This window comes from Bubalus kerabau, chromosome 16 (assembly GCF_029407905.1).
Source record: "Bubalus kerabau isolate K-KA32 ecotype Philippines breed swamp buffalo chromosome 16, PCC_UOA_SB_1v2, whole genome shotgun sequence".
Classification (NCBI taxonomy): Eukaryota; Metazoa; Chordata; class Mammalia; order Artiodactyla; family Bovidae; genus Bubalus; species Bubalus kerabau.
The window spans coordinates 21388250-21410168 of NC_073639.1; the positions used below are offsets into that span (position 1 = coordinate 21388250).

A 21919-nucleotide genomic window follows, 5' to 3' on the forward strand; every position below is an offset into this window, starting at 1 on the left:
GGCATCTGTGAAGTTTTTTCTTTTGTCAATTGTGGTTATGTTTTTAACTTCAGGATTTAGAGATGAAATATCAGATGGCTAATGTTGGATAACTCCTTAAGTCTCATGTAAAGAGTTTATTTAAACATATAGTTGACTCATTGGAAAAGACTCTGATGCTGGGAGGGATTGGGGGCAGGAGAAGGGGACAACAGAGGATGAGATGGCTGGATGGCATCACCAACTCGATGGACATGAGTTTGAGTGAACTCCGGGAGTTGGTGATGGACGGGAGGCCTGGCATGCTGCGATTCATGGGGTTGCAAAGAGTCGGACACAACTGAGTGACTGAATAGCATTTCTACATAAATTTTAAGAATATCTTCCCAAATTATAGGTCTCATTTCCATAGTATGGTAGCTGTGAGGAGTTCAGGAAATAAAATTATCTCTAATTGACAGGTCAGATGAAGTAGGTTGATGGGAGAAAAAAATGTGTTTTTGAATATGTTTGGAGTTTGTTCAGAGATCAAAATGGATGGAAGGAAGAGCAATGGTAATTTTAGAAAAAGATGGGCAACAGGGTAATTTTTAAATGATCTTTTAACACCTAACATGGTATCATATCACACTTTATGTTTCTTAAATGAATATAATTTTACATCCTTTGTAAAATTTTGGAGTAATTTAAAGTTTTAATTACTTAGACTAAGCCATCTATAGATAATATAGAAAATTTAAAACAAGGCAAATACATTATACAGTTGATTACAATGTATTACTTTAGCTTCTGTCATTGCTCCTCAATACCCTTTCCATTGTATGGTAAATTAGGTCCTAAGGCCAACATAAAGTCCTAGTTATAGTAAATATCGTCAAATTTCATTAATCTCTATGATTTAAGTGAAATAGTCTGTAGCTTGTCTTTTGGATAGAGTAGCTAAGAGGCAATTAAGTCAGTCTTCCAATTCTTAACCCCATCATGTTAGACATATTCTCTTTCCTTTCACAATTTACAAGTGGTCCTACCAACCACTGCTGCTGCTGCTGCCACCAAGTCACTTCAGTGACTTGATGGGGAACTCTAGATGGTCAACTCTGTGCGACCCCACAGACGGCAGCCCACCAGGCTCCCCCGTTCCTGGGGTTCTCTAGGCAAGACCACTGGAGTGGGTTGCCATTTCCTTCTCCAATGCATGAAAGGGAAAAGTGAAAGTGAAGTCACTCAGTCGTGTCCAACTATAGCGACCCCATGGACTGCAGCCTACCAGGCTCCTCCGTCCACGGGATTTTCCAGGCAAGAGTACTGGAGTGGGATGTCATTGCTTATCCGAACTCAAGATAGGGAACTACAAAATTATCAAGAAAGATTGCACTCTAAAGAACTAAGATCAGTTTTGCTTTGTTTTGGATCATAAAAGTCATCCTAGACTATAATTCACTTTCCATTTCTCATTTGGAAAAGATTAGATCAGAGGGAAGAGTAATGAATATAAATGTGACATCATAAACTGGTTGGAGGGCTTCCCTCATGGCTCAAATGGCAAAGAATCTGCCTCCAGTGCAGGAGAGATAGGTTCCATCCCTGGTCGGAAGATCCCTTGGAGAAGAGCATGGCAACCCACTCCAGTGTTCTTGCCTGGAGGATCCCATGGACAGAGGAGCCTGGTGGGCTGCAGTCCATGGAGTCACAAAGAGTTGGACACTACTGATTAAGAAACTGGTTGAAACTGCAAGCTTCGATGATTTTGGTTACTTCACAAATTGTTTCGTTGTTACACGTACAATTCCAAAAATCTGTGAAAATCTGAAGTTTTTTCATGTTTGACATCAAAACTCATTTGGCAGCCAAACCTGACTTCCCTAAAAGACTACCTGTAGTCTTCATTTATCTTAGTATTCATATATTTTGCTACAAAAGTGTTAATATATTTGATTATAAGTACTGCCCCAAGCTGTATTGGTGTATGAGTTACATAATACTTTATCATGTATGAAAAAATTCCAAATTCTGAAACATCTGGTCCCAAGAGTTACAGATAAGGGGTTATGAGCTGTATTAACTTGCTGTAAGTAAAGTTCATAGTGAATATAAAGACAAATTTTGGATGGAACCTAGTGTTAGTATTGAGGGAATTTCTGCTGGAGACCCTGGGGAAGAGGGGTTCCTGCAAGTCATCATTCCACTAGCATTTAGATAGAGCCAGGAAGAATTAAAAATGCATTCTGACACTGGTTAAAACAGTACAGAAGACTTTATTCAGGGCTGTTGCAGCAAGGGCCAAGGCTGTGGTGACAGGGGCAAGAGAATGGGCTCAGCTCCAACTACAGTGAAGACAGCTGAGGATGTATAGTCATTAAGCAGAGTGGAAGTGGGGCATTGGGGGATGGAAAATTACTGAGAAGACACCAAGATAGGGGGATGCTTGCCATGCTGACTTAACAGGATTCTTGCTGAAGGCCAGCAGGGTGATCAGATTCTGAGAGTAGGGGAATTCTTTCCAAAGTGACGCAGCAGGATTTTTACTAACAATGGACTAGTCAGGCTGAAGACAGGACCTAAGATACAAGGCCTACTGAGAAAGAGGGCTCAGAAGAACCTGGCTAAACTTTGGTTAAATATCAAGCTAGGCACGGTCTCTGCGCACAGTTTACCACCTGTATTTCTAATATAGACACTGACATCCTGAAGATATTGCCATAATTAAGAGTGTGTGTGTGTGCATGCTCAGTCACGTCCAACTCTTTGCAACCCATGGACTGGAGCCCACTAGGCTCCTCTGTGCACTGGTTTACCATCTGTATGGCAAGCGGGTGGGGCATGTATTTCAAGTAACATCTTGTCACCTTCTGGGTTAACAGCTGTAGGATGGCAGTTGGAAAAGGCAGAATATGAAATGAATTGGGTGTGCCCTGATGCTTTTAGCAAGAAGGCATCACAAGAAGGAACTTCGTTTCCAAGCAGAGATGGAAGGGAACAGAAAAATTGTGTATTAGGTACCTCACAACATTAGAAAAGCTAATTGCCTCTGTACCCTGAATGGCAGAAGTTCAGCATTGTTTTATTTGAGGTGTGGGAGGTAGAAGGGGAAGCCCAGTTAAGATTTCTCTGCCAAGTGTTAGGCAAAGGAACCCGGCCCTGCAGTGATACCTGGATGCTGCGATTCCCAGCCCTGTTTTCAGTTGGTTTCACAGTAGCCTCCATCAGAGGAGTCAGGGTCCATTCAGAGGCAGGGTCCTGTGAAGAAGGAAAGCAGGCCAACTTTGGAGAATTTAGTCTAAAGCGCATGATTGTGATTCCCAGCATATGGAACTGAAGCATATAGACAAGAAGTCTATTTCTGAGGGAACTGTACAGCCCAAGAAATGTAAGCTTGGCCTTCAAACAATGGGCACCAAACTCACACCAGCAAGAAGTGGACTGTTTTCATAACGTTAACCTGTGCAGGGGACACCCCCAAACTCTGTTTCAGAGTCCCGGGAAGGGGGTGGGGGGGTGGGGGATGGATAAGGAATAACTTTCCAGCTAGGGGGAGCCATGGAGAGCAAGGAATAAGGTTAGTCCCTTGCCAGAGATTACACTCAGGTCTAATCAAGGAACTTTGTCCACTATGAGAGACAGAATCTTCCAGGGTGTCTCTCCCAGGAGTATTCCACAGCTGACTTTGATGTGTTTCTCTTTGTTCCATTTTCCAAATTGAGAGTTATTTGGGTATTCTATCCCCACTGCTGCTGCTGCTAAGTCGCTTCAGTCGTGTCCGACTCTGTGCGACCCCATCGACGACAGCCCACCAGGCTCCCCCATCCCTGGGATTCTCCAGGCAAGAACACTGAAGTGGGTTGCCATTTCCTTCTTCAATGCATGAAAGTGAAAAGTGAAAGTGAAGTCGTTTAGTCGTGTCCAACTCTTAGCGACCTCATGGACTGCAGCCTACCTGGCTCCTCCATCCATGGGATTTTCCAGGCAAGAGTACTGGAGTGGGTTGCCATTGCCTTCTCCACCTATCCCTACTACACCATTATAAATGGACAGAGCAAATACAGTAAGTCCCTTACATATGAATGAGTTCCCTTCCAAGAGCTAGTTGCTAAGTCCAACTTGTTCATAACTTCAGAGTTAGCCTATGTACCCAATTAACACAATCTGCTATGTATCACAGCTTTTACACTTGCTTCCTGGGCTTGAAATTAAGATGCTGTAGTACTGTATACAGTAAAGCACACAAAAACACAACCGCTTCTAGAGGGTACACGCAGGTGACAATATACACTAGACACGTGAACTTACGTGACTGGACAGCACAGGCACATTCGCATCTTTGAAGGTTCTTATGCAGGGGAGTTATATAATCTGTCATCAGTTTAAAGGTGGTCAGACTATGAGGGGTCACATCTACAACTGACAGACCTTGATAGAGATCCTGGATTTTGCACTGCATCAGAAATGGACAAGGAGAGGCTGAGTATGTTCTACGTATGGGAAGAAGGTTGGGCACAGATACTTCATAGCACGAGAAGAGGGCTGTGGCTAAGGCTGCTACCACCTTATCCTCTGTCTGCTTCCATAATAAAGTTGTAGCTGGAATACGGCTTCCAGCCAGGGGTTACATTTCTCAGCAACTAGATTTAAGTAAATTCCCACACCCTACACCCTTGGGAATGTGCTAAGACATGAGCCATTTCCAGGCAGGCCAAGCCCATAAAACCCTGCATGTGTTCACCAGGCACTTTCTGCTGCAAATCTGAATAGGGAAAACAAATGTGACTTGGAAGCCATGGCTGAAAATGGCAGAGAAATCCCCAGCTCATAAAGCCTTCTACTTTATCATGCTCACCTCAGAACCATTAGCTGGAAGAGAAAACTTCCATATATTTAATCACTGTGTTTCTTGTTAAAAGAGGTTAGCCTAACCTAACCACCTTTCTCCTGGCAATCTTGGATCCTTCTCTTTGAATTCTTTGCTTTTATTTTTTAAATGAATGTATAATATCATTTTTTTAAATATAGTATTCCCTTAAACATCCAGTAAGTAATCCTGTGGCTTGGAACAACCCTGAATATACCACACCACACCACTGTATGTATCCCCGTTACTTAGGCAACTATATCAAAACACACGCAGTTTTTGAAACAGCTTTTTATTAAACAACAAAGCGTAACTGCAACACAATTTTAAATGTTTGAAAATTAGGTCACAAAGAGATGCAAAATGTTTGCAGTATGACTATTATATATTCATACAGCTAAAGTCACCAAATCTTACACCAATACAAACATAAGATTATTCCATGATTAGCCTAAATTTAATAACTATAAACTATATTAGTGGATTTCTTTTCCTATTTAACATTTTAATTAAATACTGATTTCCTTACCAAATGGAATCTACTAAACTAAATTTTAAAAAATGGTTAAATAACTAAAATTCTGCAAACCAGTAGTTGGGTTTGCAGAAACTTCTGGGAGAAGTAGATAAAATACTGAGAAAGCATCAATTAGTTTACATGTAAAACTCTCCCATCTTATTCATGACTCTGATACTAATCCACTCTTAATGGACTTTGCAAAATTGATCTGCTGGTACTACAAATAAACCTGAGACCAAACTCTATTCTCTTCCAGGTTAGCCAAACTTAATCCATTTTTTAAAATGTTCCTTCCAAAATCCAATCTGTGCCAGAGAGAACATAAATCTGGAGTAGAAACATTTGGAGTTGGTTACAGGTACTTACGAAGTACTTTTCCCACCCTATTTCTATTTTTCCTCAAAATTTTCTATTTCAAACACACACACAACCAGAACTCATCTTTTCAGATACCAAGTGGGTTATTTTGTGCAAAGGAAGTTTTTAATAACAAATCTTCCCCATACCATAATTCAAAGAAAAATCTTCATTTTTATAGCCTCCATTTTCAATTAATGTAAGAGAAACCTACTATCCTTACTACTACTAAACATAATAAATAAGCCCTAACTGAGAAAGTATCTTATTTTGGTTAAGTTTCAACAGTTAGAGTTCAGGCTACTCTCCTAGATGATTAGCTACTGAAATTACTTTTTACAAACGTGAAACCAATTTTTTCCCTAGGGGAAGGAAAACCAGGAAGAAAGCAAATGGAAGAGAGGCACACGATGGTAGACAGGGTACATAAAGCTGTGCATTTAGTACATGATTTTGGTTACTTTTTCACAACACGGTAGTTACTTGCTTGTATCTCTATGCCTATAATATAAGACAATGCTAACCCTATAAATCAAAACAAATTTGATAAAACATTCATTTTCAAGTTTCATAAATATATGCATTTCTAATTATAAAGTCTCTACATTTGCACATTTTCATAGACTAACATAATACACAAACTCATGGAAGTCTTCTGTTATGCTCTTAATTTTGCCTAGATCTGACATTATCTTCATAAATACTCAGTGAAGCCACAAACAAAAGTACTGTAACTTTTGGAATCTATCCAAGTTTTAAAGAAAAAAAAAGATCAGCAGCAATTCTGTAAGACGTACGAGATACCAATCCCTTATTTTCTTTTGCTTTTTGTGTCAGTTGTTTGAAAAACACTAGAAGCTGACATGAGGTTTTCTATATATTGTCCAAGAACTTGGTTTTCTGATTTTAGCTTCAGATTTTCTTCCTTAACTGCATCTACTCTTGCAGACAGATCTATATCAAAAATTAAAAAGTGAATTATCAATAAAGTGATGACAATGACTCCATATTACATACCGCTTATTAAGATTTACTCTGAAATACCACAGTCCTTGAATTTTCTGTTTTTAAATTCAGACTACTTTAGATGTAAACAAAGTAAGCTGAGTACGAATCAAGAGCCAAAATTCCTAAAAAGAGATTTCATATTAGATTAAATGTTATACTTTGCAAACAGCATTTTTGTTAAGTAGTTAATTCTTAAAATGGCTATTTTTTAAAAATATTGTTTTTAAAATGTTAAGTTTGGTTCATATCTTAGCATCATAAAACTGTAATTCTTAACTAAAAGTGTTTTAAGAAAATGTAGTAGGTGAACATAACTAAATTTACATACTGGATATAGGCCGTCAGTTTCCAAGCAATTCATCATTTTGTATTTTTGCATTAGCAAGAAATTCAAAAGAGCAGGCCTTGACGATGAAGAGATACTACATCTGTTCAGTCACTCAGCAGCTAAGTTACTCAGCGCCTTCTAGTAGACAAGCACTTTTCCAGTGGCGAAAGTAACAGAAAGGCCCTGCCCTTGCAGAGTTGACACTGTGGTGTGCGTGTGAGCACAGGTGCATGTAGGGGGCTCGGGAGAAGAAGCAAGAAGGATAAGGATCACAGGAAGCAAAGGGAAGTGGTCCTTCTACACAGTGTAGCTAAGGACAGCTGTTTTGATTAAGGAAATTTCACCAGAGACCTAAAGGAAGTGAGGGAACAAGTCACACAGATATGCAAATGACTAAGGGTGAGTCAAACACAGGGAAACAGCAACTGCTAAGACCCTGAGGAGAAGCAAGGAGGCTGGAGTGTCTAAGGTAGGATGATTGAGTCAGGAGTGCGACAGGACTCTGAGAGGTAAAACGGAAATAAGAGACTTCCAGAAAGGGACTTGGTTTTCATTACCCATAAGAAGGGAAGCCACTGGAGTGACATGATCTGCTCAACCTGATTTTAAAAAAACACCACCTTGTAAATTCGTCCAAAACCAAAAGATATTTTGGTGGTGCAATTAACTTTATAGAAGGCATTTAGAAAATGAAAAGACTCAGGTAAGTTCCCTTATAATCTCTGTGGCTAATACACTGTTTTTACTTTCATTTAAACTTTATTGAAGTGGACTTAATAATACCATTCAGGGACTTAAAAGGGGTGCTCCTATTATGTTAGACCTTAAAGAGGGAAGCACAAGAACACTATTTGACTTCCTTATTGAGACAGAACTGTGTTTTAAAAATCACCAGTCAAAGCTACAGGCAGGAGAAACAAACCACTGAAGTAAACTTTGAAGTTTATACATTTTAAAACTGGGCACAGTAACAAAATTTAGCAACATAAATGCTTACAATTTCAATACCTGGATGTTAGTCAAGAAAACTACAAAATGCAAGCTAACCTTCAAGTGTGTGTTGGAGTTCCAATACTTGGTTAATAAGTCGTGTTTTTTCCTCCAGTTCCACCTGATTTTCAGCATCAACTGCTGTAATGAAAAGGTTCAGATTTACTATTATTAACTACCATTTGTGTAGTATAGCACATAAAAGATCTGCACAATGTTTTACATTTATTATCTTCCTTGACTTACACAAAAGCCCTGTAAAATAAAAGATGGATCCTACATCACAGATGACAACACCAAAGTGAAGGTAAAGTGCTTTACCAACATCTTACAGTTAAAGAATGGAAGCTGCCTTAAATTGTTTCTAGAACTAGATAGGATTATAAATAAGTACAACTGGCCAAGATCAAGCCTTCCTTCTAAATACTGCTTCTCTGCTCTTTCCATTGCTTAATAAAGCAATGTGTCTGCCACAAAACATATAAAAAGGAAAACGAAGAACATACCATCCATGTCAGCATTCATCATCTTCAGTAACAAACTTCTGCGCCTTGGATACAAAATTCTTGATGAATGGTCTGCAGTAAGAAGAAACATAGATATCACTCAGTCCAAAAAAGATATTAAACCTCCTCTACACATAGCATTATTAAAGAATTAACTAAATACAAATGGAATAAAAATAATGTTTGATAAAACTACCCCAAGTCTTCCCATGTAGCCAGCATTAGGGCTGTTCTCCCACACATTTTTTACACATGGTTTTAATTCTCTGGTTCTCTGTACTTCAGAGAAAGTTTTAGGTAAGACATGTAGATGGGTATAGATGCACACACACACACACACAGATGACCCTTCAACAAGGTTTTGAACCATGCAGGTCCACTTACTCTCAGATTTTTTTTCAATAAACACTATTACAGAACTACTCGACCTGCAGTTGATTCAATCTGCAGATGTGGAATTGGATATACGAAGGGTTGACTATAAAGTTGTATGTGGATTTTCAATTGTGCAGAGGGTCAGTACCCCTGATCCCCTTGTTGTTGAAGGGTCAACTGAATAAAAATGTGTGTATACACACACACACATCTGCTGATACATATATTCAAATAGACTGATCACAAAAATTTTTCTCAAAAATTCTGTAAGTTATTCAATCCTTTATAGTATTTGAAGACCATACAAATTACTCCTCTCCATTTAATCAAAGTGTCTTCATAATCGAAGAGGAAGGGTGTTAGCAGTGAAAACTTGATTCGGCCCTTGCCCAAGAGAAGAGCACTTTCATACCACTTCAACTACTTGTCTGGGAGGGACGACAGAGCTAACAGTCAAAAGCAAAAGTAAGTGATTTTGGGACTACTCAGCAACGACAGCCATCAACTTGGCTATTTCCCCTGTTACATAATACAGGTATCTCCAGGTTTTAAGTTTTACTTAATGCCAGTGCACTTGTATAAAAGACCTACATTAGGACCTGGTTTTGCTAAACAAAAAAAATCTGCGAGGGTTTTCACTTTCATGAAAAAAGGCAAAAAGCAAAAAAAGCCTTCAGTGTTTGTTTAGCAACAGGGTGTTAGAAACAGCGCTCACTGTGAGCGCTCCCGCCCCGAGAACTACACTCAGCATCTCAGCGTCAAGCTGCCGTAGCTCTGAGCCGTGTCTGTGAGCATCTGTCCTTGCTCCCTCTTCTGTGCATCTGTTAGCAAGGTGTGTCCTAAGACAACTGCTTCATCACTTTATGCCATTTCAGCTTCTAAGAGGTAGGAATGGTCTCCTTTCAGACAGTAGGGAGAAACCTGTATATTAAATGCTCCAAATATCTAATATTCAGTCTTTTTAAAAATACACCTGAAATAGGATTTTCATGACAGCTGAAAAGAGATAATACACAAGTCAAAGCAACAGATAAACACAAAATGAATGCACTCGATTTTAAAGTCAGATCTAGCATAGGGATGGGTTATACTTCTTTTGCCTCTGTTTTCATCTAATACTAAAACCAAAAAAGTCTTCCATAAAAGCAAAGTGTTCCAGACCGATTAATGTAGTAGGTAAGGAAAAGAAGCCCGTTTCTGAAATTCTGGCCACATATAACCCAAACAATCGAAAAATCTATGCATGGCTCATCAACAGCTTGACTTTGAAAAAATTTAATAAGGAATAAAATGGGGTGGAGGAGATTTATTAAAGGAAAAATTATTCTCAGAAAAGCACATCAAGATTGGGGAGGAAGAAGAGCACAAAATCAGGGCATGAGTACAGTGCTACAGAATGTATCACATAACCCAGGAGAGCACTACTCACAGCACAGTCCATGTAAGACTGCCCTGAGGGCTGAACAATGCAAAACCTGCCCAACTATACATAGCATCCCTGTGCAAAACAGCATTCCCCTTTAATAAAGCAGACCAGAGCACTACCAGCTGTCTCTACATGACAACAACAAAAAGACAAGTAGCCCATTTTTCTTACTGTGATGTGATCAAATAGATGGGTCTCAAAACACTACTAGTATATATTCTAAGTCTTTCATGAAATTTAGAGTAGTAAACAGATTTACTGTATATATGGGATCAAAAGATTTGTTGAGCTCTTCAAAGCAAAGTATTTCAGCCATGGATTTTATTTCCTTCAAAATAGGACCAATCCTCAAACTTTGCAATGCCTACATTAGCACAGTAGTATGTCATAATATGCACTCAACACAAAATTGACCTTTTCAACCATAAAATTACAGGGAGGCCTGGCATGCTGCAATTCATGGGGTCGCAAAGAGTCGGACACGACTGAGCGACTGACCTGATCTGATCTGATCTGATCGTTACTATCATATCAATCCAATTCTGTCAAGTGTGCTCTTAAAATAGTTCATTTTCAACTCCTGCTCGTACACATAAATCCAAATCTGACATGAAAAGAGAGACTCCACACCAAAGTATCTCAAGTGTGGGAACACTGAAATAAACATGAGGTGCTAAGGCTGGTCTGTTCATCGAAAATGTACCTTAGCTCTCCACAATGGATACAATTGTCTGGGATTCCTCAATTCTGACCTAAGCTGAGGTCAGATCTCATAAAACTTTTTCAAAAGTCACAGTAAATTTTGGTGCCTATCTTTACCTAACCTTGGTCAGTAGAAGAGAATGTAGAATTATTTTGATAATTAAGTCCAGGGAGCAGAAGTATGGAGGGAACAAGGGTCTAGAAATGTGGCAAATATTAGTATACAGCCATTTTCCATACCCACACAGTCAGCTGTGTCCAAAGACTATCATCTTACCAAATACACCTCTACTTTCTTTTCTGGCACGGCCAACAGGACCATAACATCCTCTTCATAAGAAGCAATTTGCGTGAGTGCTAAGTCCCTTCAGCCGTATCTGACTCTGTGCAACCCTATGGACTATAGCCCGCCAGGCTCCTCTGTCCACGGGATTCTCCAGGCAAGAATACGGGAGTGGACTGCCAAGCCCTCCTCCAGGGGATCTGACCCATGGATCAAACACACATCTCTTGTGCCTTCTGCACTGGCACATGGGTTCTTTACCACTAGTGCCACCTGGTAAGCTAAAGAGGCAGTTAGCACAGTGATTAAGAGCATGGACTTAGACAGTTAACTGTTGTTCAGTCACCCAGTAGTGTTACAGACTCTGTGACCCCATGGACTACAGCACGCCAGGCCTCCCTGTTCCTCACCATCTCCCCAAGTGTGCCCAAGTTCATGGCCATTGCATCGGTGATGCCATCCAGCCATCTCATCCTCTAATGCCCTCTTCTCCTTCTGCCCTGTAAGTCCCTGCTGGATTTAGATTATAGTGATAGTGAAGTTGCTCAGTCGTGTCCAACTCTTTGTGACCCCGTGGACTGTAGCCTACCAGGCTTCTCCATCCATGGGATTCTCCAGGCAAGAATACTGGGGTGGGTTACCATTTCCTTCTCCAGGGGCTCTTCCCAACCCAGGGATCGAACCCGGGTCTCCCGCATTGGAGGAAGATGCTTTAACCTCTGAGCCACCAGGGAAGCCCGCATTTGGATTCAATTCCCACCTCTCCTACTTATAAGATCTGGAACCTTAGGTAAACATCTCAGTCTCAGGTTCTTCATCTATAAAACGAGGTTAAAAACAGTAGGTACCTCACAGTTTTGTTGTGAGAATTTCATGAGTTGATATATTTAATGTGAGTATTGTTGCAGTCACATTATATATGGAGCCACCTGGGGAGCCCAATATATAATGTAACTGCAACAATACTCATTAATGTTAGCTATTGTCCTTTTCATTATAGGGGACTGGAATGCAAAAGTAGGAAGTCAAGAAATACCTGGAATAACAGGCAAATTTGGCCTTGGAGGACAGAATGAAGCAAGGCAAAGACCAACAGAGTTTTGCCAAGAGCACACACTGGTCATAGCAAACACCCTCTTCCAACAACACAAGAGAAGACTCTATACATGGACATCACGAGATGGTCAATATCAAAATCAGATTGATTATATTCCTTTGCAGCCAAAGATGGAGAAGCTCCATACAGTCAGCAAAAACAAGACTGGGAGCTGACTGTGGCTCAGATCATGAACTCCTTATTGCCAAATTCAGACTTAAACTGAAGAAAGTATGGAAAACCACTAGACATTCAGGTATGACCTAAATCAAATCCCTTACGATTATACAGTAGAAGTGATAAATAGATTCCAGGGATTCGATCTGATAGAGTGCCTGAAGAACTATGGACAGCGGTTCGTGATATTGTACAGGAGGCAGGGAGCAAGACCATCCCCAAGGAAAAGGAATGCAAAATGGTTGTCTAAGGAAGCCTTACAAATGGCTGTGAATAGAAGTGAAAGGCAAAGGAGAAAAGGAAAGACATACCCATTTGAATGCAGAGTTCCAAAGAACAGCAAGGAGAGATAAGAAAGCCTTCCTCAGCCATCAATGCAAAGAAATAGAGGAAAACAATAGAATGGGAAAGTCCAGAGATCTCTTTGGAGAAGGAAATGGCAACCCACTCCAGTGTTCTTGCCTGGAGAATCCCAGGGACGGGGGAGCCTGGTGGGCTGCCGTCTATGGGGTCGCACAGAGTCAGACATGACTGAAGCGACTTAGCAGCAGCAGTAGCAGCAGAGACCTCTTCAAGAAAATTAGAGATACCAAGGGAACATTTCATGCAAAGATGGGCACAATAAAGGACAGAAATGGCAGGGACCTAACAGAAGCAGAAGATATTAAGAAGAGGTGGCAAGAATACACAGAAGAACTGTTTTGTACAAAAAAGATCTTCACAACCCAGATAATCACGATAGTATGATCAATCACCTAGAGCCAGACATCCTGGAATGTGAAGTCAAGTAGGCCTTAGGAAACATCACTATGAACAAAGCTAGTGGAAGTGATGGAATTCCAGTTGAGCTATTTCAAATCCTAAAAGATGATGCTGCGCAAGTGCTGCACTGAATATGTCAGCAAATCTGGAAAACTCAGCAGTGGCCACAGGACTGGAAAAGGTCAGTTTTCATTCCAATCCAAAAAAAAGGCAATGCCAAAGAATAGTCAAACTATTGCACAATTGCACTCATCTCACACACTAGTAAAGTAATGCTCAAAATTCTCCAAGCCAGGCTTCAACAGTATGTGAACCATGAACTTCCAGATGGTCAAGCTGGATTTAGAAAAGGCAGAGGAACCAGAGATCAAATTGCCAATATCTGCTGGATCATGGAAAAAGCAAGAGAGTTCCAGAAAAACATCTACATCTGCTTTATTGACTATGCCAAAGCCTTTAACTGTGTGGACCACAACAAACTCTGGGAAATTCTGAAAGAGATGGGAATACCAGACCACCTGACCTGCCTCTTGAGAAACCTATATGCAGGTCAGGAAGCAACAGCACTGGACAGGGAACAACAGACTGGTTCCAAATAGGGAAAGGAGTATGTCAAGGCTGTATATTGTCACCCTGCTAATTTAACTTGTATGCAGAGTACATCGTGAGAAACGCTGGACTGGATGAAGCACAAGCTGGAATCAAGATTGCCAGGAGAAATATCAATAACCTCAGATATGCAGATGACACCACTGTTATGACAGAAAGTGAAGAACTAAAGAGCCTCTTGATGAAAGTGAAAGAGGAGACTGAAAAAGTTGGCTTAAAACTCAACATTCAGAAAACTAAGATCATGGCATCCAGTTCTATCACTTCATGGCAAATAGATGGGGAAACAGTGACAGACTTTATTTTGGCTCCAAAAATCATTGCAGATGGTGACCGCAGCCATGAAATTAAAGGATGCTTGCTTCTTGGAAGAAAAGTTATGACCAACCTAGACAGCTATTAAAAGCAGAGACATTACTTTGCCAACAAAGGTTCGTCTAGTTAAAGCTATGGTTTTTCCAGTGGTCATGTATGGATGTAAGAGTTGGACTATAAACAAAGTGAAAAGTCAAAGTGAAGTCGCTCAGTCGTGTCCGACTCTTTGCGACCCCATGGACCACAGCCTATCAGGCTCCTCCATCCATGGGATTTTCCAGGCAAGACTGGTGGAGTGGATTGCCATTTCCTTCTCCAGGGGATCTTCCCAACCCAGGAGTCGAACCTGGGTCTCACACATTGCAGGCAGACGCTAAAGCTGAGTGCGAAAGAACTGATGCTTTTGAACTGTGGTGTTGGAGAAGACTCTTGAGAGTCCCTTGGACTGCAAGGAGATCCAACCAGTCCATCCTAAAGGAAATCAGTCCTGAATGTTCATTGGAAGGACTGATGCTGAAGCTGAAACTCCAATACTTGGCCACTTGATGTGAAGAACTGACTCATTTGAAAAGATCCTGATGTTGGGAAAGATTGAAGGCAGGAGGAGAAGGGGGCAACAGAGGATGAGACAGTTGGATGGCATCACCGACTTGATGGACATGAGTTTGAGCAAGCTCTGGGAGCTGGGGATGGGACAGTGAGGCCTGACGTGCTGCAGTTCATGAGGTCACAAAGAGTCGGACGAGACTGAGCGACTGAACTGTATCGTCTCTGCCTTTTAGCTCTAACACAAGTCACAAAAAGATTTTTAGAAAAAAAATCTAAAATCTAAATCTCATTTTCACAAATAAGCCAGGGCCAAGATGATAATGGCTTACCCAAGATCATAGTAGTAGTTACACAGAGCCAAGACTACATATAGTCAACGTCCCAGTCTAGTTTTTCCCACATCACCACTGGTATGCTCACATCTGAGACCTGAGCTTTTGAGACTTTTCTCTGATATCCACAACCACTCATTTTTCTACATCTAAAACTGATTTTCATCATCTATGATCCATTCATTAATGAACTAGTAAGACTACTAAATGGAGAAGGCAGTGGCAACCCACTCCAGTACTCTTGCCTGGAAAATCCCATGGATGGAGGAGCCTGGTGGGCTGCAGTCCATGGGGTCGCTAAGAGTCGGACACGACTGAGTGACTTCACTTTCACTTTTCACTTTCATGCACTGGAGAAGGAAATGGCAACCCACTCCAGTATTCTTGCCTGGAGAATCCCAGGGATAGGGGAGCCTAGTGGGCTGCCATCTACGGGGTCCCACAGAGTCGGAGACGACTGAAGTGACTTAGCAGCAGCAGCAGCAAGACTACTAAAAGTCACTGTGCTTTAATATACTAAATGTTTTACACATATTATTAGTTCATCAAATCAACAGGACATGGCAATTTATAAATGTGGACACAATCTCAGAAAGGATATGTATTTTGTCTTGGATTTCACAGCCAAAGTCTGTATCAAGAATTTGAACTCAGATCTAACTATAAAATCCCTGTATTACACAACAGAAGGCACTTTAACATGGCCTTAATCTAAATTTGCAAAACATTTTACAACCCTTAATGTCAAAATTTCTTGCTATTTCTGCTATCTAAAAACCTAAATGTAAGTTCCATACCTTTCAAGTTGCATCGACTTTCAACAAAGTTTTTTCAGGTACCTTCAAATTCTGACTTGTTCTGGTTAAATAAATCCAATTTTAAATTCTTCAAAATTAAGGGACTGATTGCCCAAACAAGAATTTGCTCATAAACGGGATCCCCAGAGTGGCTAGCTATGCTGGCTTTAATCAATGAATGAGTACAGGCACAGAATATAAAAGCATAGCTTTGGATTCTCAGGTACAGATTCAGCGTTGGAAACACAGCATCTGTCCTTAATATTATTACGTCATAGTACCAGAATCGATACATTAAACAACAAAACCCTGTCTTTCAGGGATGTCCCTTGTTTCTCCTCCAATCCTAACTCCCCTAGATGTGTCTATGAAGACCTTGAGAAAGATGGTCATTGAGAAACTAACCCGAGAGCTACTTTCAGAGCCTGACAAGATGCCGCCAATCCTGGTTTTACCGCTCTCTTGCCTCCCTCCCCGCCTGGGCGTCCTCTTCCCCCATTTCCGAGTTCTCAGCAGGTCCAGGCGAGCCAGGTCCCATCCCACCCGAACACCCCCTCCCACAGTCCCATTTCAGGGCTGGACAGAGTCCTTAGACTCCGGAGCGGCGGGGACAAGGCGACAGGAAGTCCGCGCGAAGGACCACCGGCGACCCTCAACAAAGGAACCTCTGGGCCCAATACTGAGAGGATGAGAAAGAGAGGTTGCGCAGGAGTTCTCCGGGGAGCCAGGCCTCAGCCGCCCATCAAATGCCTAGGCGCTCTTCCCCGGTCCCCGATGCGCGGGCCAGCGTCCAGCCCACCCCGCCCTCCAGGCCCTCAGCAGTATCGAGGCCGCAATTCCAGCCGCCAAAGCCGGGCCCTTGGAGGACCACGACAACCCTCACCTGCCTTCTGAGGCGCCGGCAGGGGGAGGGTTCGGTAGGACGCCTCAGGCCTGAACCCTTGGACCAACTGGCACCGGCAGCCCCACCCTTTCCGCCCACAGAGCGTGCGCCGAGACAGGAGTCCCGCCCCTGCCTGCCCTGTTGCCAGCCAATCACCACTCAAGAAAACACGCCTGCGCATTAGCTTCCCGACGCCCCAATCGTCCTATCCCAAAGCCTCAGATCCACCTTTTGCCATAACAAAAGGACGGTGGTATCCAATCAGAGTTGAGATCGTTGTAGGCGGGTCCGGGAAGAGCAACAGCCAATGACAGTACATTAGCTAAGGTAAGCGTGTGAAAGGCTGTCAGATAGAGATAGCTTCTCAAGTCTCAGCAGGTCCCTGAAAATGGGGGTCAAGAAATCTGTGGTAAATTCTGACAGCTGTCAGGAATGAGGTCGGTAAAACTGAACTCTGCGCCAGAGAGAGAAATCCTTCAAATTTAAGACAAGGGCATGTCTGGACATAATAGCAGAGAAAGTACGGTGGTTTTCAATTCTAAAAGCAGACTTTGCCATATTTTTAATTTTCCAAATCTGAAAGCTCTGTAAGTGTAACTCTAATGGATAAGTCATCTTCGTATCTTCCCCCATTTAAAATCCATTAGTGCGCCCGACCACTTAATAATATTTTAGAATTGAGAAAATACCTTAATACTACTTTGGTATAGAACACTTTTGCTCACTTTATAATATTTGATCCTCCCAGCAACCCACAGAAAGAAGCTTAAGAGTACACTCATGTCCTGCTCAAGGTCATAGACACAGTGTGAAATGCTGTGTGCGAGCCTTTGGGATGTAATGTTACCGACCTGATACCAATCACACATACCCAGCACGTGACACAAAGCAGCATCCTGTTTTGTCATTATTGTTTTTCCAATTCAAATGTGTTTATTGTTTAATTTTTTATTTTTCTTAAGTTATGAATGAAAGTATGATAACACATTTACAGGACACTGGGAAAATACAAAACAAAGTAATATATAGTTCCACTATATATTACAATGATTTTTTAAGTAGATGAATTAAAATTTTTGGTTGGAGTTTCAATATCAAACTCTCAAAAGTTAACAATGAATAGACAGAAAAGTAGAAGGATATAGTAGGCCTGAGAAGCACTATTAACCAATTAAACATAATGAAGATTTATACAATTTTCACACAACAGTAGGATACAAATTCTGTTTGAGTTCCCATAGACTAAAAACCATATCCTGCTCGTTTTTAACATTTGTTATTGTTTTGGCGTTGACACTTTCTCCTGAGTTGTAGAGGTGAGCCTTACATCTACTTGGTTTCTTAACTTTTTACTTCTAGCACAGTTTGCTGACCTTGAGCCTTATTTCCTTTAAGGAATATATAAAAAAATTTTCCATTCAGTGTTAGAGAACTATACCTTCCACTGGAACTAAGATGGACACCATGAGGAAAATTTACTAGACTTCACTGCAGGAACTAAGTAAATGGGAAATAAGAAAGGTTCAACGTAAGTCTAATAGTGTCAAAATGAGAGGCTAGAGAGGATGGGTGTGGGCAGCATTCAAAGAATAATAACTAAGAATTTTTCCGGGTTATGGAGTAGTTGAGTTAGATTCAAGAACACTTATTCTTGAGCAGGAATTCCATACCTGGATACATCATGGTGAAACTGCAGAACACCGAAGACTAAGAGAACTATTAAAAGCAGATTTTCCCCCCCTAGATGAACAGGTTTGGGGGGTGTTTTTTCTTTTGGTTTTAAATAGGGTAAAATATACATAAAAGATTTACCACGTAAATAACTGTTTTAAAGTGTACAGTTCAGTATTGCTAAGTATATTCTCATTGTGCAACCAATCCCCAGAACTTTATTCATCTTTCAAAACTGAGACTGTGCCCATTAAACAACAACTGCCTGCTTCACCTCTACTGCTAGCCCCTAGCAACCATCACTTTCTGTCTCTATCAATTGACTATTTTAGGCACCTTATTTAAGTGGAATCATACAGTATTTGTCTTTTGTGACTAACCTATTTTGCTTAGCATAACATCCTCAAAGTTTATCCATGTTGTATTAGAATTTCTTCTTTAAGGTTGAATATTAGTTCACTGTATGTGTATACCACATTTTATCCATTCATCCTTCAGTGGACACTTGAGTTGTTTATAACTTTTAGCTATTATGAATGCTGCTTTGAATGCAATATATGCAAATATCTCTTTGATACTCTGCTTTCAGTTCTTTTGAGTACATAACCACAAGTGGACTTGCTAGATCATATTGAAATTCTATTTTAAAAGCAACTTTTTAAAATGCAGTATTAACTCAAGGACAGACAGAAAGGCAAGTGCCTGTAGCTGGAAGTTGGTATCCAATAAAGGTGTTTGGTAAGGAAGAAATGTTAGTGAAGTTGTGGGAAAAACTATTGTTTCCTCTTCTTCATAGTAAAATTGGCACAATAACTTTGTTAATGTCCTATATAAAAGACAGGTTATGGTGGTTTTAGTTAAACTGGCTGTTCATCTAAAAATATGAGATTAGATCCTGATTTCACACCACAAATAAAATTGAATTACAAATGAAATAAATATGCAGTGTGAAGTAAATATGCATTCTGAACTTTTAGGAAAAAACAGGTATCTTTATGACATCACTGTAAGGAGGAATTTGTTAAACCAGACAAAACAGTACCATTTGTTAGGAAAGATTTTAAATTTTGATTGTTTTATACACAGATGAGAAGACATTTTAAATAAAGTTAAAAGCAAGCCACAGACTGAAAGAATAAAGTTCTGAAAATATAAAGAATCTCAACAAAGATAAAAAATATATTCAAATAACATAAACAGGCAACTCACAAAAGAGGAAAACTTAGTGGTCAGAAAGATTTTTTTTTTAATGTTTACCTTCACTAGTACCAGGGAGATTGATATTGAAACAAGATAAAGGGATCAGTTCATTAAAAATATACAAATCCTAACAGCTACAAAATGGCATTGAAGCAAAAACTGATAGAACTGAAATAAGAAACTAGCCCACAACAGTAGTTGGAAAGTTCATGGCTTCCCTCTCTATAATTTGTAAAACAAATGTACAGAAAATCTATAGGGATACAGATCCAGGTCTGAAGCTTACCTTCACATTAGAGTCACCTGGAAATCTCCTAATGACTTCAAAGAGCAAGAGTTATTAAATGATACATCCCACCCTTATTAAAATTTTAGTCTTTAGGGTGGGATACTGGCATTAATACTTTTGGAATTTACAAAGGTGGTTTCAACAGAGTGGGATCTATTGATATAGAAGACCTGAATGAAAATTCTATCAATATATTTAACCTATTTGACATTTCTAGAACATTCCACCCAATAACTAGAACACATGTCTTCTTTTTAAATGCACATGGAATATTCACCAAAATGGAACATAAAACAACCTCAACAAAGTTTAAATGATTGAAATCATGACAAAATATTTTCTCTGCCCCCAAAGAAATTAAACTGGAAATCAATAACAAAAAGATATTTTTAAAAACCCAAGTAATTGGAAATTAAACTACATGCTTCTAAACAAAATGTGACTCACAAGAGCAGTCACAAGAGAAATTAGAAAATATTTTTAATTAAAATGTAAACATGTCAAGTTTATGAGATGCAATGAAAGCAGCGCTTTGAGATATTTCCTTACCATTAAATGCTTATATGAGAAAACAAGCGAGGTCTCAAAATAAGAATCTAAGTGTTCACTTGAAGAAATTAGGAAAAGAAGGACAAATTAAACTCAAAACAAGCAGTTGGAAAGAAATAGAGTAGAAACTAATCATGTAGAAAAACTTTAAAACAGTAGGAAAAAATCAATGAAATCAAAAGATGGTTCTATTAAAGGAACAATAAAATTAAAAGCTCTAGGCAGAGTTATCTAGGAAAAAAGAGAAGACACTATAAATTACAGATATCAAGAATAAAAGAGGGGGCATCATTATAGATTCTATAGACATTAAAAGGCTAATGAGAGACTATTAAGAACAACCTATGCCAATAAGTTTGATAATTTAGATAAAATGGACAAATCCCTGAAAGAAAAAAAAAAAAAGCTCACTCAACAAGAACAGATGATATGAATAGTTCTCTGTCTATATTTTAAAATTTATCTGTATTTTGAAATGTCATTACCAGGTTAATCTTCCCACAAAAGATACTATATATTCAGATGCTGTCACTGGTAAATTCTTCTAATTATTTTCAGAAATTTTATCAATTCTCTGTAAACTCTTCCAGAAAATAAAATAGGAAAGAACACTTCCCAACTCATTTTATAAAAACAGCATTACTCTGATACCAAAAGTAGATGAATACATTAAAAAATATAAAACTGAACATAGACATGAAGTCCTCAACAAATTACTAGGAAATCAAATCGATCAGTTGTCCCTAGACAGACAACTAAGCCTGGGCAATTGTGATGCTGGCCCCATGAGTTTCATTTCTCTCAGTAATCATGTTCTAAAGCTGATTCTAAAATTCATATGGAAATACAAAGAATCCTCAATAGCCAAAATAATTCTGTAAGAACAAAGTTAGAGGACGTATGCTACCTTATTTCAAGCTTTATTATAAAGCTAAAGCAATAAAATAAATGGAGTGTTGCTATAGAGATAGACACATAGATAAATGAAACAATAGCATCTAAGGATAAACCTATACATATTATATATGATCAGTTGATTTTCACTATGATACCAAGATAATTCCCTGAGAAAGGATAGTTCTTTTTTCAACAAATGGTGCCCCCCAAAAAACAGATATCAGTATAGGAAGACAAAGAATCTCAACCCCTACTTATATCATACACAAAACTGTAAATTTAAAATGGATCATAGATGGAAACATAGAGATATAGTTATACAACTTCTAGAAGAAGACAGAAGAAAATCTTTGTCTCCTAGGTGTTAGCAAATTTTTTGAGAAAGGTCACAAAAACAATAATAAAAAAGAAAAGATTAATTGAACTTTATAAGAATTAAAACTCCATGTTCTTTGAAGGATATTTAGAAAATG

At 39.6% G+C, this 21919-nt stretch overlaps 1 protein-coding gene and 1 long non-coding RNA gene across 5 annotated transcripts in view; one reads left to right on the forward strand and one right to left on the reverse strand.

Annotated features, from left to right (window-relative positions):
* Nucleotides 1-5101: 5101 nt before the first annotated feature.
* Nucleotides 5102-20019, reverse strand: SCOC (short coiled-coil protein). Of its 4 annotated transcripts, none has more exons than XM_055550653.1 (4): nt 19998-20019; nt 8535-8606; nt 8086-8169; nt 5102-6656 (listed from the first exon to the last, which is right to left on the reverse strand). In XM_055550653.1, exons 2-4 carry the CDS (start codon nt 8554-8556, stop codon nt 6514-6516), a joined length of 249 nt encoding a protein of 82 aa, XP_055406628.1. In that variant the 5' UTR covers nt 8557-8606; nt 19998-20019; the 3' UTR covers nt 5102-6513. The 4 variants fall into 4 exon arrangements, with proteins under 4 accessions (XP_055406628.1, XP_055406626.1, XP_055406625.1 ...); XM_055550651.1 differs by lacking the exon at nt 19998-20019 and adding an exon at nt 16841-17036 and having other exon boundaries at nt 8086-8166; XM_055550650.1 differs by lacking the exon at nt 19998-20019 and adding an exon at nt 16841-17036.
* The window catches only part of LOC129630207 (uncharacterized), a 35500-nt gene continuing 30680 nt past the window's right edge, over nt 17100-21919 (forward strand). The window contains exon 1 of the long non-coding RNA XR_008703597.1: nt 17100-17167. This is a non-coding gene — a long non-coding RNA (uncharacterized LOC129630207). The remainder of the gene's footprint in view (nt 17168-21919) is intronic.

Excerpts from the sequence above, each read along its gene's own strand:
- SCOC (XM_055550650.1), bottom strand. The coding sequence starts at position 17,021 with ATGCGCAGGCGTGTTTTCTTGAGTGGTGATTGGCTGGCAACAGGGCAG. Across the intron at positions 8,607-16,840 it reads GCCGGCGCCTCAGAAGGCAG|ACCATTCATCAAGAATTTTG; the intron begins GTGAGGGTTGTC and ends TTCTTACTGCAG. Across the intron at positions 8,170-8,534 it reads GATGAATGCTGACATGGATG|CAGTTGATGCTGAAAATCAG; the intron begins GTATGTTCTTCG and ends TTTTCATTACAG.